Source organism: Xenopus laevis, chromosome 7L, assembly GCF_017654675.1.
Source record: "Xenopus laevis strain J_2021 chromosome 7L, Xenopus_laevis_v10.1, whole genome shotgun sequence".
Classification (NCBI taxonomy): Eukaryota; Metazoa; Chordata; class Amphibia; order Anura; family Pipidae; genus Xenopus; species Xenopus laevis.
This window is the reverse complement of record NC_054383.1, coordinates 77656068-77675188: the sequence shown is the minus strand read 5'-3', so window position 1 is coordinate 77675188 and position 19121 is coordinate 77656068. Positions and strand designations below refer to the sequence as shown.

The window sequence follows — 19121 nt, the reverse complement described above, 5'->3', positions numbered from 1 at the left end:
GACAAATAAATAAACAATCTTAGATTTCCAAGAATCAGTTTCCACAAGCAACGTGGAACCATTCTGTATGTGCAAATAACAGCCCCCTGATATTTTTCTTATGGGGGAACTGCAGTAAGATTTGATACTACAGTTATACCAATTTGTGCCCTTGTTTATTTGAAGTATGTTATAACACAGTTAACGGTAATGTAAAAAGGATAGACACAACAACAATAATAGCACATGTTGGCTTGAGTTTGCAGTGACTGTAATTGCTAAGGAAATGTATCTTGTTGGCTACAATTTTACACTATAAATTGTGCTAATGATCTAAAATGTACAGTTTGTTGAAATAGAAGAGGATGTTTGCATTAAATTACTAACCAGCAACTTTAAAAAATAGGTCATAACAGCCTGCCTCTGAAATATAATACTGCTTCCAGTTTTTTTTCAAATGTTGTAAAAGGTGTTTAAACTGTATGCTGTGTAAAAAATCATGCTAGTGATTTCTGAGCTTCCAAGGGGAATTAAACCTGGGTGTTATAAAAACCAATTGAAGCATGGTGCAATATAAAAATCTTCCTCCCATTGCTAAATGCTTTGCTAGTATAGGATATGTAGGCATGGGTCGCATTCATGAACAGTCTGAATTTTTATAAAAACAAATAAATGGGGGCAATAGTTTTGGAAATTTGTCATAGTCTGCCATCCCTTGGATGTTGCTCCCAGTGGCCTCAAATCAGGTGCTTATTTTTGAATTCATGTTTTGGTTGCATAAAAAACAGGTTTATGGCTACACAGAGCCTCCTGTATGACACCAGACCACATAGGTACTAGCAATAGTAAATCACAGCCCATAATTAGCAACCCCAGGAACTTTTTGCATGCTTGTGTTGATCTCCAACTTTTTTTTACATTTGAATGTGGCTCACAGATAAAAAAGGTTGGCGGGCCCCTGGTTTATAGAAAAAAACACTGCTTGGTTGATAAGAACTGAATGATTATTATTCAGTAAATATTGTTTTTGAAGTTCCTTTTCTTCTTTGACTTTTCTACATCTTTCTGCAATGTTATAAACAATAGTAAACCTTGGTCTTTTAGGATGAAGAGTAAGGAAATATGTACTATGACATTACTGCCAAGAATTACTTCTCCTTGTAAGCTGGTTTTTTTTCCAGGATTAATAATTTTCCCCAGCATTACCTTATTCAACATAAAACCTGTTTTCATTGTAAAGCACAGATGCTTATGTCTTGTTTTGATTGTAGTACCCCTTTGTGAAGGTGGGATAGGCAAAAAACAAAAAGCAAACATAAACACACTAATAAATGTTAAACCCCTGGTGGGCTGATCAAACAACAGCAACAGCCTGTTTCGAAGTACAAGAAAACAACCAACTCAGGACAAAGTGTAGCAGTAAAGCAAGTCACACACTGGCTTGTGGCACAGTCCTTTTATGAGTTCTGTTGCTCTCTATACTAGTAGCTTGTTTTCTTAATCCATTTGTACTGGAAACCCTAACATAAGACAAATAGTGCTTACAGGATCAGTAAAATGTTTATTTTACAAAGGCTCAAATAATTGTATTCATTGTATATATAGCTGGGGCCCCTTTAGTTAGGGGCAACAAGCACAAAAAAAGGCAAAAAGAAGGCTCCTGCATATACCCTTACATAGTAAGGTAATCTATACTACTTCAGATAGTATTTGGGATTGTATCTGAAAACTCTGCTTGCAAGAACAGGTGTGCCAGTTGTTCTAGCACTGGGTAGTATGAGATATGGCAGGGAATGTCTGTGCTTTATTTAGCCCAGGAGCACTGGTTTATGATGGCTGAGAAGGACTCATGTGCATGTAGAATGTCAACATCCCTCACAAAGATGGAGCCCCAAGGGAGTCCCACCTGTTTTATCACTGTTAAACTGTTTGTAAATGTCAGCATTTGGACCTTTCCCCCAACTGATTGATGGAATTTATTATGCTTATATTTGAATACAATGCCCTGGAATGGGTGCCTATTAACTCAGTATTATATTCCCCCCTTTTATTTGGTTCTTAAAATATAAAATTGGTTTGAAAGAAAGTGGGGGTCATTTATCAATACTAGGGTAATTTGCACCTGGGCAATAACCCATGGTAACCAATCAATCTTTTACTTTCATTGTTCTGCCTGCAGTTGGCAGAAAAAAAGGTAAGCACGTGCCCAGGTGCACATTTCTTCAGTGTTGGTAACTAAGCCCCCACTGCCTGATGTGAGTTGACCCTTAAAAGATCATAGATCTGTAGCTGAAGGCTACTCTCTCCGCTTAAAAATTGTTGATACTTTAAAGCAAATATTCTACCATTTCCCATGATAATCTGGCCACCAGAGGGTGCTTATTATGCAAGAGGGTATCTCGTTAAGAGGAATTATGGTTGCTCCCCTGTCAAATGCTAATAATGAAAGCTATGTATGCAGAATAACATTTGCCAACATATTTTGTTCAATATTAATTCAAATGATTTAAACCCACAAATATAATCTGTAATTTACAGGTACAAAAATGTATCACTATTTGCTTGAACTATGTGTGTAGGATCTTTGGAATTTTATTTTGCTTTAGAAAATGACTTTAATGTGTGTATGGTTTAAAGGAAGCAATACATTGTGGGTAATGCCTGTAGCTCCCCAGCTTTAAAAGAAGTAAAATTTAGTTTCATCTCAAAAAACCTCTCCAAGCAATTGGTTATAAAGCTACATTGTTGCCTTAACACTCTGGGTGACCTTTAGTGTGGGGTACACAGGAATAGAGTGCTACGCTAGAGAAATAACATTTATGAATGGGGCACAGCATAGGAATGAATTACAATTGAAAAGAACTAAGAGCAGTAGATGGCAGTGCTGACATACATACAGTGTTTATTGTATAGGAAAGATTTCCTTTCCTTTCCTGAAATATAATATTAAAGTAGTGGGTTTTCCAAGATAAATACACACTCCTGCTGTGCATCAAAACACAAAGCAAGTCAACCCGGGTGCATAATTTTCATGCAATATAACTCCCTTTTGCAGTCTTCTACAGATTAGCCATTAACGTCTGTAAAATGAGTACATCCATTTAGCAGACAAGGGATATCTGTATAGAAATCTCTAGAGCACAGATGGTACACATTAACTAAATCCAGGCTACGGTACACAGACACAGGGGTGCTGTAGGCATGTCAATTAGTACCAAGGTGTATACGGACACAATTCCGCGGAACATCTGACATTAGATGGAGCTTAAATAACTCCTTTGACTATGAGGTTAACAGCTAGAAATGTCCTTAGCTCAGCAAAGTGATGAGGCAGGGATAGACCCAAGAGATGAGCTCAAGCAGACTGAGGGTCTGAGTTGCTGAAGTGGAAGTATCTCACAGTGATAATGATTAGGCCAATTTACGCCTACACAACATGGAGAAGATGATTTTTTCTTGCTAATTAAAGGACCAGCGGTAAGAACAACAAATGAACGTATTTTATATGAAATCAAAAGCAATGCAATGGTGTTTTTTTTCCTTCAGCACTGTAGGACCCACATTTGCATGGTGGATAACTGCTAAACCATTTAGAGTACAATAGACTTAGCATTTGAGATGAGATAAATTGGGATCATCAGATGTAATTCAGGGTTTTCTAAACAACTATTGGGTTAATAAAGATTGTTACTGCCAAGAAATATTGTATATGCAGTCATTCTACCGAAATAACCCTTAAATGTAAATTGAGCTATTGTCATTTTATGGTTTTACTGGTCTTTTATACTTAAGGCACACTTAAGGCACACTCTGCCGGCAACCTTTCAACGTGTCCTTTAATTAAACTGAATATGCCTGTCACTTTCATAGGTAAGGCGGTTTCAGTGACAAAATGCGCATAGGGGAATTTCTGTATGACTGACAGGTGGCTTCTGTTTAATTAATAGCAGCCTGTACAGGTGGCTAAAATGTGGCCTTGGTGCTATAGGCCATAAAGGAGGGAAAAGGCAGCAACAAAACAGACACATATTTTGCATAGGAAATACAGCAGTATGTGATTGATGAAGTATATTGTGACCCTTTAGCAGTAGCTTGATCATTCTGAAAAATACTCTACAGATTTGTTTTTATATATCATTTTGTAATGTTAAAAAAATGAATCAAAATCTCATATTTAAAATAGGATTGCAATCTTCCATTTTTCCCGCATGAGTAACCATTGCAACGTAATATAAATCCCAAACAAAGGGTTCTTAGTTCCACCCTTGCCAGTGCACAATCAGTCATATCTGCAGTTTTCACTTCCTCTTCCTCTCAATAAGGAGAGTGGATTGTACACCCATTACTGTATCCACTCTTTTGCCCTAGTGTTTAGACATAGTATCCAAATATGTACATGAATCATTTAGCTTAAGAATTACCCCAACACCATAGTGCTTATCCAAAATTCACTTTGCAGAAAATAAGAAAATATTTTAAATACTGTATAAGACATGAATCAAACTGGAAAGATCTTTACATATGTGAACCCATTTTGTCATTCCAAGGAATATTACAGTAAAGAAATGTGATTTATTCTTCATATTTCCTGTTAATCAATTACCTAACCCATGACTATCCAATGGGAGGCCTGTGGCCAGATGTGACCCTCCAGACTATTTTAATGGCTCCCAGCCTGCTCAAGAGCCCCACAGACAATTTGTATGCCCATTGTTTTAATAGGAAATGCACATGAAAGATATAGGAAGACTGTATTTTGTCAGAAAAGGACCTATAATCTATAAAATATATTTCTGTGCAATATCTGGCTATACATTCTCAAAATAAACAAGATTGCCTCCATATTATTGTCCCTTATTTTTACAGACAGTGTCGGACTGGCCCACCGGGATACCAGGAAAAGTCCCGGTGGGCCCAAGTGCTGCTAAACATTTGGCCTATTTCATGGCCATTCCCTATTTTTATAAAAACAAAGTGGCTAAATAGATGGAATAACTGATTATAGTATATAAAGAAAAGAGACTAGGAGAATAGAGGTTGAGTGAGGAGGAAGAATATTAGTACTAAAGGTGGCCATAGACATAACAATTACGATCTTTCTTGGAAAAGATCTTTCCAAGAAAGATCGGTCGTTTCAATACACACGTGTAGAACTGAATCGGCAGATATACAGGTAGATATACGGGAAGAAACAATAGAATTCTACCTGTATCTGACGATTCAGCACTAACAATGGGCGATGTTTGGGTCCCTTCTAAGGCACCCGATCAAAATTTTCCGTCCAGCCCGATCGATGAGCCGACCGATATCCAAGTCTTCTGCCGATATCGGTCGGCTCTTTTTCCACCATACACGCAACGAATATCGGACGAAAATTCGTTTCGTACGATATTATCTGTGTGTCTATGGCCACCTTAAGAGTGGGCCCCTGGTCTAAGATTAATTGATGGGCCCCTAGTCAAAGATTTTTGGGTGGGCCTCTGGTGTCCTAGTCCGACACTGTTCACAGACACTATGGGAACAGTCATGGTGCTATATTTGCAGTAACATCCAAAGCAGAAAATAAGCAGAGACAACACTAGTCTCCTTTTTGCTTTCAAGATGATCCTCATTTCCAATCCACTGAACAACACAGCCCCCCTCCCCAAGCCAGAACTATAGTTGTAAATCTGTGCTTTTCAATCACAACAGGAAGTGCAAGAAAATCCTGTAGAAACATACAAACACAGAAACATGTCTATATCAAAACAGGGCTGTGGGAAATCTTTACATTAATTGTAATAAAATGATAAAATGAATTAACACTATCTCATTTGAACTGTTTTATAGGCAGACTCCCAAATCTCAGTATGAGTAACAGAGAGCTGGAACTTTAGCTCTACAACATAGGGATGAACAACCTGACCCCTTATTGAAGAGGCAGGTCACACTGTGCTAAATAATCTCTTTCCCACACACTGTTATATCTAATAATCATAATAGTAGTAGTATAAAAATATTAGATTTTGTTGCATTTGGGGACGTGCAGTTCATTGCAGGGCGTCTTTTTCAAGCTAGTGGAGTACAATAAAGCTCCTGGAGAGCACTTTCTGCTGTGCGTGCAGGTGCCTGTCCCTTTAAATGGCTGGGGGCGGGGTCGATGACACAATGGTGTAGGGATTGCACTCTCCACACGCTGCACTATGCCTAGGAAAGCGAGGAGCCAGTGTGTGTATGTGTGTGTGAGTGTGTTGTGCCTGCGAAGAAAGTGCATCACTACATGGGACTGACGGCTATGCTGCTGCTCTGACTCTATAACTAAATGAATTCATATGTCTACAAGGAGAAAACACTTTGTACCTAAATGTGGATTATTACCCAGGGCAGAGGGGGTTCTAGTTCTCATGGAAAACTGATCTGCCAGCAAAAGTGCCATTTACACACGGGACTCCTGTTCTGCTTTGCTCCAATCCTGCCTGCATGAAGCTAGTGAAGCTAGTGGCAGCAATAGGAATACAGTGAGCGATTTGGCGCTTGTTGGGATGTTTGTGCTGACTGCATGGGGATACTGATTCCTCCTTTAGCAAGTGACTAGCCGACTGTCTGCAGGATTGTCTCTATATGCGCACACTCATCATTCATTTGTGCCTGTCGCACACGGAACCACGGCCCGTCCGATCTGGACCTGATAGAGGAATTAGAGGCTTTACATGGAAAGGCAGAAGATGTGCTTTATAGGCAAAACCTTCACCTGGATTTTGTTTGTGTCCGTATGTCCCGTCCTAGGTAAGAATGTCTGATGCCCAATAGACTCCTACTGGGGAATTACTTGTAGGTCACTTTTTTCAGGATTTTAAAGGGTAAATATTAAACTTCAGCTTTTTCTTAGTAAGAGGAAAACTTGATACTTGGTTAGAAGAAGATCAGTGTACTGAAGTCTCTTACCTTTGTACTGCTCCCATATACTTCTGTATATCCCTTGACTGGTTCTGTATCTTTCTATATGATGGTTATGGATATTTCTTAGGACTGGTTCTGTATCTTTCTATATGATGTTTATGGATATTTCTTAGGACTGGTTCTGTATATTTCTGTACACTGGATGTGTATATGTCTTTAGACTGCTTCTGTATATTTCTTTAGACTGATTATGTATATTTCTATACATAAGTTGTGGATATTTCTGTACACTGGTTGTGGATGTTTCTTTAGACTCGGGCGATCCTGGCCCATCCGCAGCAGTTGCTGCTGCCCCCCCCCTCCCCCGGAAATTCGCTCTTAAAGTACCAGGAGCAGCATTTTTGCTGCCCCTGGTACCTAGTGGGGTGCTGCCGCCTGAGGCGACATCCTCAACTTGCCTCATTGGCTAAGTACCCCTGTTTAGACTGGTTGTGTATATTTCTGTAGACTGAAATTTGTGGATATTTATTTAAACTGGTTGCGTATATTTCTTTAGACTGATATCTCTGTACACTGGATGTGTATATGTCTTTAGACTGTTTATGGATATATCTGTACACTGTTTAGGTATACTTATGGCACTTGAACCCGTTTGTGTGTGAGAGATATTCTGAGAATACTGTGTACTAGCAGCCCCCCCTGGGCATCAAGTCATGTGTAGGTTCGCTCAATGAATGGACAGGCAAACTCACTACCCTCTTTTCCTTGCTTGGAAGGCAGTTAGTTGCCTGGGGAGCTGAGCTGGTTGAAGAGGCAGGGCTCCTTTGCTTAGCACAGATACCTAATGTTTTTTTTTCAATCATCATTATTTATTTATATTTATTTATTACATTTAGTTCATTAATAAATAAGCGTTACAGAAGGAGACAGTAGGATTGTTTCCGTGAACTTACAGCTTAAGATCTACTCTTTATATGACACTTCTGTAGTGACTGCATTATCTTAGGTCATAGATGTTATTCTCATTGCAAGCTACTGGGCAATATGCTAATGTGCTAATGGCAGCTTGCTGTGTAATTGAATGACAGTGTGCAATAACTTTGTCCTAGAGTTTTAGGATGCCCCAGAATTTTCTTATTGGTCAAATGTTGTCCATCAAGATCACTTTGTTCTGCACTTAATAAGACTTGTGTTGGGGAGATTGAAGAACCTTCTGGCCTTCAAGAGGTTAACTGTCAGTACGTACTCAGTGTTGCCTGCCTGTGCATATCAAGCTCTCTCTCTCTCTCTCTCTCTCTCTCTCTCTATATATAGTGGTGCTTGTGAAGCTGCTGTGGCCCATACAGAGTTAAATGCCAGGATATAAAGGCTTTGTATCAGCCTCAATGTTAAAAGGGACAGAATTAACAATACAGATCTGTGAACCGTGAAATTCCACAGTTATTTGATATCCCCTACTCACCATCAGGCAGATCAAGAGAAATTGTATTCATTTGAGTCAAATTCATTCAAAGGTCTACTTTTATAGGCAATAGTGTAAAGAAATTCCAAATCAGATAGCACTCCGTGCAACTTGTTTATGTTACAGTTTCATGGCACACTCCGGGACTGACCTTTTTATTGGGTTGTACAGACGGGCGGAACAGAGCCTGAACCATTTGATCAGCAATGCAGAATATTCCCCAGAAACATTGTTTGTCTGTGGATCTTTTTCTTTGAACTGTATATGACAGCCTGGAGAATTGGTCAGAGGCATTGTGGAGACACTGAAGTTGCCCTAAAGTGGAGGGACCTGTATGTAATTGGTTGCAGGGGTCATACATTAGGAGCTTCTCCCCTGAGGGGCTTATGGAGCATTCAATCTGTGTTTTATGGCCCTGAAGTTGAAATTCTTTAGTAATTCAAGCCACATAATGTTTTATAGCCTTCTATAGACTTTGACACCTTGACAGATTTTTTTTTCTCTTAGTGACAAAAGCAACGGTTTTAAGTTTCTACAAAGTCAGTTGGGTGCTATGAGAGTGTGTTAAAGAATCAAGTTCTGGAAAGTAACAACAAATAAAGGTTTTCTCTTTCAGGAACGGTGTTAACCATTTCGGTTCCACAAAGGGTAGCAACTCGTACCCCATAGATTTAGGAATGAGCAGTTACTTGCAAAACAGGTTTCAAGTATGAATTAAATTACCCAGTTCTCTTAACCGTATGCTAATCAGACACTTTTAGCCTTCATTTTGTCATTTAGCTAATGCACTATAACATACGTTAGCAGAAACATTGGCACGTTTAGTGCCATATGTCTTCATTACATTTCATTAAATATATTACACAGTGTTCTAATTTGCCAGCATAACCCTTTCAAATGTTTTTTTTTTTTTATTGTCTGGTAAAATTCTGCAGTATCCAAGAGGCAGTCTTTTCACAATTGACCAGGTTTATCCTAATATAATAATAATTCAAGATTTGCAAATTAGGTCCGGTGTTTAATTTAAGAATTCAGTTAAACATGTTTTCTTGGGTGACGTGTCCCATGTTATCAGCACAGATTTCCTTTATTGGCATACTGATTCTGTCCATTGGGGATACTGCCCATATTTCCTTCATGAATATGTATAGAATTAATCGCTTTTACCTTAATAAATTTTCCATTAAGTGCCCAAACTAGCAACCTAATTGGCATAGACATTGATCCCCATTAGTAATTCCTACTAGTTAGTCTGGTGAGAAATAATGGCTTCAGGGAGATCTTCTCTGTGCTATTCAGAGCACAAACCACATTGTGGCTTCAAGATCACTGACTGGAGTAACTGAGCTGGGAACTTTGTTTCAGAACATCTCATTTTTGTTAAACGTTAGGTCAAAGCTCAAGTGACAACGTAAAATAGATTCATGCATAATCAGTTCTTTGTCTAATGTGCCAAGAATACTGTTTATTATAGCTTTTACAGAAAGGAGTTAGTCAAGTTTGAATGCTATAATAAAAAGTGATGCAAACAAGTTTCTGTCTGATATAGGAATGGTATCAACATGCACTAATACTTTTGCCAGGAATGTATAGTTCCCTTTCATACCGGGCTTGGGGCAGTGAGAAGTCATGATAGACTGACTGTACGCCACCCAATCATAGCTTTTCATAGTACTACAGTATATCATAAGGAGACATAAAAGGAGGCTGGCACAAGCCTGGACCCACACAGTAGTAAGATCAGAGTCAGATTGTAAAAGGTTAAAAAGCTTACATTTTATTCTCTATAACTAAGAACCAAGGCCTGACGTGTTTCGTGTCTACCAGGGACACTTAGTCATAGGCTGGTTAAGTGTCCCTGGTAGACATGAAACGCGTTAGGCCTTGGTTAGATACTATATACTATAGCTAGCCTAATGGCCATTTACGTATGCTGCACTTGACAGTATGGTGCAATGAGTGAACTGGTTCATTTGGTTTGAATCATGGAAACTGGTTATATGCAAAATATTACACTAATCTGCAGGGACATACTGTGTAACTATAGAGAAAGCAGACTCTGTGGCTGCAGGGGGGGCCCAATGAGGTATGCAATTTGAAGAAATATTGGTAAAACAGGTCAACTACTAGACATTTTGGGAACCTGAAAAATGAATCGCTTTGGGGCCCAGTAAATATCTAGTCGCCACTGCTAATCTCCAATTTGATTTGACCTGAATTGATATACATTGTCATAAGCTGTTTAGATTTGCAGAACTCTTTTAAAACTTTCCCTCTGGAGAATCCATCCTAAGGGACATCTTTAAGATTATAGAATTTTTGCTTCTGGTGCAAGTAGGAATGCACTGAATCCAGGATTCAGTCTGCCAAGATTTGGCCTTTTTCAGCAGGATTTGGCCAAATCCAAATGCCTGGCTGAACCGAATACAAAAAATCATGTGACTCTTCATCACACAGACAAGGTAGTCAAACAATTTTTAACCATGCATGCTGTGCACAGTTTTCATGCCCCCCCTCGTTTCCCTAATTAACAAATGCAAATTAGGGTTCTGATTCAGTTCGGTATTTGGCTGAATCCAGGGCCGGAACTAGGGGTAGGCAGAGTAGGCACGTGCCTAGAGCGCAAAGCTGGGGGGGCGCCAGGCACGTACCTGCTCTGTCGCCTACCCCGTGTCCGGTCCCGTCTCTCCCCGACGGTCGGTGTCATCTCTCGCGTAAATGCGCTTCTGCGCATGCGCGCTGGAGGCAAGTTTCGCACATGTTCGCTGGACGCAAGTTTCACGCATGCGCAGTACTGAGCCGGCGCCATGGCCCGACAGGTTGCTTAGGGCGCCTGGCTGGGTTGGCCCGGCTCTGGCTGAATCTTTCACAAAGGATTTGTCTGAATCCTAAAATAGTGGATTTAGATCATCCCTTGGTGCAAGCAGCCCACCAACAGCTGCTTTGTTGTTTAATATGTTCTGCAACAGCATTTTGCAGTGCTTTTAAACATGTGGCAGACTGCCAGGGTGCACTTCAGAACACCTGTGGGGATGGGCCCTTGCAGTGATACTGACACATTCTTTTGCTATTGTGTCATTGTATGTTAGAAGTTAGACCACTGCTGGTGCTATTTGCTCTCTTTCCAAATTGTGCTTTCTTCCATTACCTGAAGCCCATTTTTCTTGACATACCTGTCTCAGATCCTCTCAGTATCAAAACATGCTGGCCCTGGATGTTGTCCTATCCTGATGGGTCTGCAGGGGCCGGAAATTGGATTGTCCCAATTTGAATTTAAGGGGCCACATCAGTAACACAAACAGTGTATTATGCTACAGTACTTATTGTTTTCTACTTTAAAGAGCATTCTCTTTAATATAACTTAATATAGTAATGTTTTTGCTAGACAAGGCCATAGGCGTTACAGGCTATAGGTATTGCTTCTCATGGTAAACAAGGTCCATTATCAAATGTTCTTGACTTGACACATTCCTGTACTGCTTGTAAGGGAACTAGATTATTCAGGAGTGCTGTGGGGGGGGGGGAGATATAGAAGGCTGTACTAAAAGAATGATAGTGTCATAAGCATCAATTAAAAGTATTCTAATGCACTGTCCTGAGGACTAGCATTGGAGAACTACTAATTTAGTAAACAGCAATATCCTCTCACCCCCTGCTGTAAAAATGTGTTATAATATAACATGTTTGTATAATTAAATGTCCATTCACTTCCTTCAAGCCTTCTCTTATTCTTTAACAGTTTTGTGATAAAGGAAAACACTCGACAGTTTGATTCTCAGGCACTTCCTGTGTCAAAATGTCTTTGTGTTGTCTTTGTCTCAAAATAAACTTATATTATTGCTCGCATAGAATGCATTATCTAGTAAAATGCTGGTTTTTATTTAGAATCTGTTCTAAATAAGTACATTTGCTACCACAATTGTAATAGTGACTATGGAGATATACACATATTTTAGAATGTTAGCAGGTGTGGAGATCATATTAACATTCTAGTGATTGTTTACAAACGCAAGTGCAAATTGCTAGAACGTGTGCAAATTGTCACGTTATATATCCACAGTGCATTGTTTCCCCAGCCTCCCTGCATAATAGCAGGTTTCCACTAATTAGTGAATATGGGTGCAAATTTTGTTATTACTAGTGAGCTGAGGTGCGGGGTACCAGAAACTGCAAGAGCATATTATTCATTAAGTGCAAGTAGTTCTATTTAGGCAGGACATCTCATCAAGGCATGTGTTAACACAAAGGATTTCTTGTATACATGAACTTCTTTTCTTTGCACCTTGAGTGCAGTTCATCAAAGCAGTCTGAAATATTATAGCACAGATTATAAGGTGAGTGTATTGACTTCCACACTCCATAAGTTCCTCCTGATAATATTGACCATAGTACACATGTGTTATGGACCTTAGATTGGAATCTTCACTGGGACAGGATCTGATGTTACTGATGTATCCTCTGTAAAATTCTAGACAATACTAATAACATCTTGTCAGCAGCTTTACTACATGGTCGTCTAGTCTAGCACCTATAGGATTGTATGTTTGTCCTCTTCTTTGACATCAGTCAACCCCTCTGAATGCACTAGAAAAGATGGCAAGTCCATGGAGCAGTACGACAGCTGGGATGGGCCTGTAAAAACATTTCACATATGGTGTTGGCCCTTCCTCCACAGTACAATCAAGAGAGCAGGTGAACAGGGATGGCCTGTAATTCTCTGCCTTTCCAGTCATGGATGTTGGGGAAAACATGCATATGTTAAAAAAAGCACATGTATATGGCTGCAGGGCATATTTCTGTAGTGGGTTGCTAAGTAGCAAATAAATCCTGCAGTTTAGGGGCAGTAGTAAATACAACCATAACGAGTCTGGAATGTAACGTCTCTAAGAAACTGTATGCATCCTAAAATAACGCTGTGTTTTACAGCACCACAAAATCCTATGAGCTTTCCCATTCACAGATTACTCTTGATACTCAACATGTAATAGGTCTGTGCCTACAAATAGTAGCATACTGTATATATAACTATGTCCTCTGTGTTTATAATGCTGTTGTTTTTTTCTGCAGCACTAATGACATTATGGCATTGTGCCATTAAGGACCTATGACCACTAGTGAAAAAATACAATAAATAGTACTCAAAATAAAAGTCTATGGACAGATATTCAGTATGTGTTATGAGTAATAACTATAAACAGCTGATGGAAACAAACAGCATACACATACTAAAAAAATGTTTTCTCAAATAGGCAATAAAGAACCTTTGAAAAGATTTTTTCCATTCATGATATTCAAGTGATTGCATAAAGATTGTCTTTATAACTATCATGCATTAGGGAGTTATGCAGAACCATGCTCCCTGTCCTGAAAGCATTTCAGCAATTCTGCTATTACTGCTCAGTGAAAGTAATGATAGTGGTTGTTGTGGGTTACTATGCTATGAAATATTTTTTCCAGTTGACTTTAAAACCTCAACTTCTAATACATGGCCATGCAACATCAAGTCTTAGCAAGTCATGTACTGTATTATGTTTAGTTATAGTAAAGAACAAGTGGGCCAATATAATCAAATCACTAGTTACCTTTACTCAGGAAAGCATGTCATATCTTGGCATCTTAAGATAAAATTTGTAAACTGGAAGTCCTGAGATAAACTGTGTTTAGCTTGAATATCATTAAGAAGGTAATGGGACAATTACATTTATTGCTTGAATAAAACATCCACATCTAGCTAAATGTAAGGTGGCCAGCCTTTCCTTTAAATTAATAGTTGCCATGAATAAAATTATTCTTCAGAAGTGCATTTGGTAAGAGCAGTACAACACCTCACTATGCATAAGCACCTTGAGTAACAGATGAAAAAAAGGAAAAGAGGGTTGTAGCATTGGCTTTTTTTTGCTGAAAACAGTTTCTTTTGTAAGCAGATTTGCACAGAGCTTTCTTTAATTTATTTCTGGATATTGCTGGGTACTATGTTGATAATTCAGCAATAATTGCTATCTAGTGTCCAATACTAATCTATGTTGTTATGGCTTCAATAACAGAGTAATAACATGCAGTGCTGAAGTCAGTGGTCCTTCAGGTAATTAGAATAAGAAAAGAGACAGCGGGCATTTACTTAACGAGGTCAAAGGAAGATGCTCAAGGTGACTATTAGATGATTTGAAGGGGGGAGGAAAAATTAGTTCTTTCAGAAAAGAATAAATCTTGACAAGGTGACTTGAGAATACAAATACATTTTCTTTGTGACCTGACTTCTGCAAAAGAAAAGAAAAATCAAACCTGACACAGGATTAAGGAAACTATTCCAGCAGCCAAATAAAATGGTTTATGGAAATGTCCTTAACATCTGGGCTCAAGAAGTCAAACAGTATGCCCCACAAGCATTGATTTTTCCTCATTGCTTATACATTAGGTGACCAGACATTCATTTTAATGCAGGCTGTTTGCAGTGGTACATAAGAAACAACTGAGCCCTTCACCACATGTCCTGCATAAAGAGAGCCTGGTCACTTGAATACACATATTGGTTTGGCATAAGTTAGGCAGGGCATTTACTAACATTTGGAAAGTGCTCCTCGTCTGGCAAGTCATATGTTAATAAGGACTAGTCAGTAGTGCTGTTTCTGTGAATTAGGTCATAGTCACAGTAAGGGGCACATTTACTTAGCTCGAGTGAAGGATTAGAATGAAAAATACTTCAAATTTCGAAGTATTTTTTTGGCTACTACGACCATCAAATTGGCTACTTCGACCTTCGACTATGACTTCGAATCGAACGATTCGAACTAAAAATCGTTCTACTATTCGACCATTCGGTAGTCGAAGTACTGTCTCTTTAAAAAAAACTTTGACCACCTACTTCGCCACCTAAAACCTACCGAGCACCAATGTTAGCATAGGCTTTCCTAGCAATTTCTGATTGAAGGAAAATCGTTCGATCGATGGATTAAAATCCTTCGATCGAACGATTTTTCCTTCGATCTAGCGAATTGCGGTAAATCCTTAGACTTCAATATTTGAAGTCGAAGGATTTAACTTCAATGGTTGAATATCCAGGGTTATTTAACCCTCGATATTCGACCCATAGTAAATGTTCCCCTCAGTGCTGGCTATGCTTTGGGGCCCATTTATTAAACCTCAATTTTTTCTGGTAAAGGTTTTAAGGGGTACAACTCAAATTTATCATGGAACAAAAAACCCTGATATTTTAGAGATTTATCATACCCCAAACTTGCTAAAAATCCAAATTCTGAAAATACGCCATCTCAAACCTGTCAAGATCATGTAGTAGTCAATGGCAGATGTCCCTAAAGTTATTTCTTGACATTGTGATTTGCTCTGGATAAACCGAAAAAGTCCAGGTTTTTGTTCGAGTTGGAGTGGCAATCGTTTTATACGAATTGACGTTTGATTTTTTTAGTGACTTTTTGTCAGTCTGATTGTTTGGAGAACTGTTATTTATAGTTCAATTCATGGAAGGGAGTTAGATCAACTTTGTTTTCAGAAAATAATTAGATAAATTTGTATTTTGGTAAATCAGCCCTGTCATGTAGTATCAATGACAGTCACAACTTCAGCTTGAGTGCAAGCTTTGTGTGACATAGGCCTAAGGAGACCTATAGGTTCACTTTTTTGATCTAAGCCCAGAATACAGATTTGAAAGGTATCAGTGATGAATTGCTGATGTGTTTGTTGTACTGCATAATTTAAAGAAATCAAGTGGACAAATTAAAAAAAAATAAAGAACAACCCAGTTCCAGTTTTAGTGCTGAGCAAAATCCTGAAATTGTTAAAATGGAAAGAAAAGTGTATACGCTAAAACACGCTCTCATCCTTTACCCTCCCCTGGGTCAGTGTTTATTACCAAAATAGAGACAGCTACAGCAAATTCTAGTAATGGGAAATACAGACTTGCAGTCACAGGTGTTCGCTGGCCACCCCTAACCATACTACTATGGCATTTCTGAAAAGGATATAAGGAACCAAGGGATCAGTTTCAAAATATTTGCTACCATGTAATACCACCTAAAGATAAACAGAACTACCCTGCTCGTTACCTTATTTTCTGAATTAAAAAACACATGCTGTTTACATAACACAGCAAATAGTAAACTCTGGATTTTACATGTTTACTGCCCACTTCCCTAGTTTCCTATATTAGACCGGCAGACTGACATGAGACACAATAGAGCAAAGGAATAAATATAAGGCCTGGAATGTCTGTGTCTCTCTTTTTTTACAGACCTGCAACTGCTTGTGTTCAGTCACCACTCACTCTGGCCATGACATCAAGAGCAGGGGATTTCCTGTTTTAGTATAACATTAGTATCATGTTAACTTAAAGCTGCTAAATATTTGACTGGAATCCACCGTAACTGATCAATCTGCCAGTCTTTTGACAAAGTGTGACTAAGTTAAATATGAACACTATTCTCCTTCTCCCTGGCTTCCTTCGAACCACAACATATAAATTAAAAATGTATTACACTTACAAAAACTAAAGTGTAAAGTTGCGCTTTTATAGAAATCACAAATCTCTACCTTGTAAGTTGACATCTGTAAAATCAAAGTTTTTCATACTAAACCTATTGTTGTTCCAGCTATCCTTATGCATCAGCAATGATCTTTGGCCATGCAAGTTTCCCATTGTGATATATGATGCAATAATGTTAAAGTGATTTAAAAACTCTTATGAGGAGACTTACACACAGACCAATGACCCACAAGTTTGTTCACATCTGACTAAAAATGACAACCGTATTACTTAGTGTATGTTAAAGGGATACTGTCATGGGAAAAAAATTTTTTTTTCAAAATGAATCAGTTAATTAAGCACTGAAATCCATTTCTCAAAAGAGCAAACAGATTTTTTTAATATTCAATTTTGAAATCTGACATGGGGCTAGACATTTGTCAATTTCCCAGCTGCCCCTGGTCATGTGACTTGTGCCTGCACTTTAGGAGAGAAATGCTTTCTGGCAGGCTGCTGTTTTTCCTTCTCAATGTAACTGAATGTGTCTCAGTGGGACATGGGTTTTTACTATTGAGTGCTGTTCTTAGATCTGCCAGGCAGCTGTTATCTTGTGCTAGGGAGCTGTTATCTGGTTACCTTCCCATTGTTCTTTTGTTTGGCTGCTGGGGGGGGGGAAGAGAGGGGGTGATATCACTCCAACTTGCAGTACAGCAGTAAAGAGTGATTGAGCACAAGTCACATGACTTGGGGCAGCTGGGAAATTAACAATATGTCTAGCCCCTTGTCAGATTTCAAAATTGAATATAATTCATTTTGTGAAATGAATTTCAGTGCAGAATTCTGCTGGAGCAGCACTATTAACTGATTCATTTTGAAAAAATGACAGTATCCCTTTAAATTTAAGGTATCAATCTCCATGTGTGCTGTTATTCTACAAGACAGCCCTTAAGGCCTCATAAATTTTTCCTTTGTATAATGCCTTACCCTTCAGTGTGTTTTGCCCTTGACCTATACATCCAGACACATAAATGCACACATATAAGAAGTCAGAGTCTAGAAGTAAGTTTGTAACATTACTGAACCCAATTTCAACAACAGTTCTACAATGTTATTAAATACAGTTGAAAAGTATTGTGACATATGAAATATGCAGTTATTATACTATATCCGTATGTAGCTGCATGTTTGTCTTTTATATATCATAATACACAGTTGTTTTATTCAAGAGTTCTACTTTAAGTTAATGACTTGAAAATGTCAATAGTCAGTGGAGACATTTCATTTATACCACAAGTATAACTGATGAATAGCAAATTATATAAAGATTCCATAAATGCTACTTACCTTTAACCTACCTAGTAGCGGAGATCCGATTGTTGCAAGAGGAATCAGTAATTCACTTTTTGCTGCCACAAATTCCCAAGCGGCACTTTGTAAATCCTACCTGATTTATTGCAAACACATGAAGAGGCCCTAATAATATGTTTGATATATGGAGTTTGAATTTGATATGGTTGTAAAATACATTATTGTTGCATCTGGTGCACACAATATACATCACACACCATCTCAGTGAGTTAAATGGGGATGTCTGGGTGTGCCATATGCTTCTATTAAGTCTGTATATCAAAAAGAGGAGTGGTTTTCACACAAAGCAAAGATAGGGGCACACTGGTCACCCTTCTTTACTCAGTTAGAATTCTGAATTGAAAAACTCAAACTTTTAAAGAAGAGATGTCTCTTTTCACAGGATTTAAATCACAGTGACACTTTTTAGTCCTGCTATGTTTTATAGAAAATGATTATTTTCTGAGGTCAAGAATGCTTGACGGTAGAGAATTTTGAGAGGAAGATATAAATCCCGTTGATCATTAATCATTTTGTGGCTGTGCATTGTCTAAACAACCTCTTTGGTATGGACTGGATAATTCTGCACCCACCATAGTATATTGCCTTTCAAACAATAAGATCTTAAAAAGAAGGGAGGAAAGAAAACAATTACATGGACATGCTGGTTTGGGCAATTTTCTCCAGTGTTATGTAGGTATTTTGCTTTGTCTTTCCATTGTATTTCAAAAAGAATGTTGTAGTTCACAAAAAACACCCTCTTCCACTCTAATCTGCATGGACATTTGCAACTGAATTCCCAGGCCCTCTCCAGTAGATTCTCAAAAGTTGAGTTAGTGTTTTAGAAGAAAATGGCAAAAAAGCCATTATTGTAAGGACTTGCCTTTTCTTTTGAGAGTGGGATCAAGACAGATTAGCTGCTTAAGGTGTTCTTTTAAGAAGAGATCTATAGCAACTGTTGGAGGCAGGATCAGAATG

The 19121-nt window shown here is 38.5% G+C and overlaps 1 protein-coding gene across 3 annotated transcripts in view; it reads left to right on the top strand.

Annotated features, from left to right (window-relative positions):
- The window catches only part of LOC108696402 (roundabout homolog 3), a 263216-nt gene that overhangs the window by 147638 nt on the left and 96457 nt on the right, over positions 1 to 19121 (top strand). Inside the window, exon 1 of one of the 3 annotated variants that reach the window (XM_018225727.2) lies at positions 6149 to 6744. The exons of the other annotated variants lie outside the window; for them this stretch is intronic. Within the exon in view, the coding sequence (XP_018081216.1) occupies positions 6669 to 6744 (76 nt within the window). The 5' untranslated portion in view covers positions 6149 to 6668. Of the gene's footprint in view, positions 1 to 6148; positions 6745 to 19121 lie in introns of those variants that run through there. 3 annotated transcript variants of the gene reach the window in all.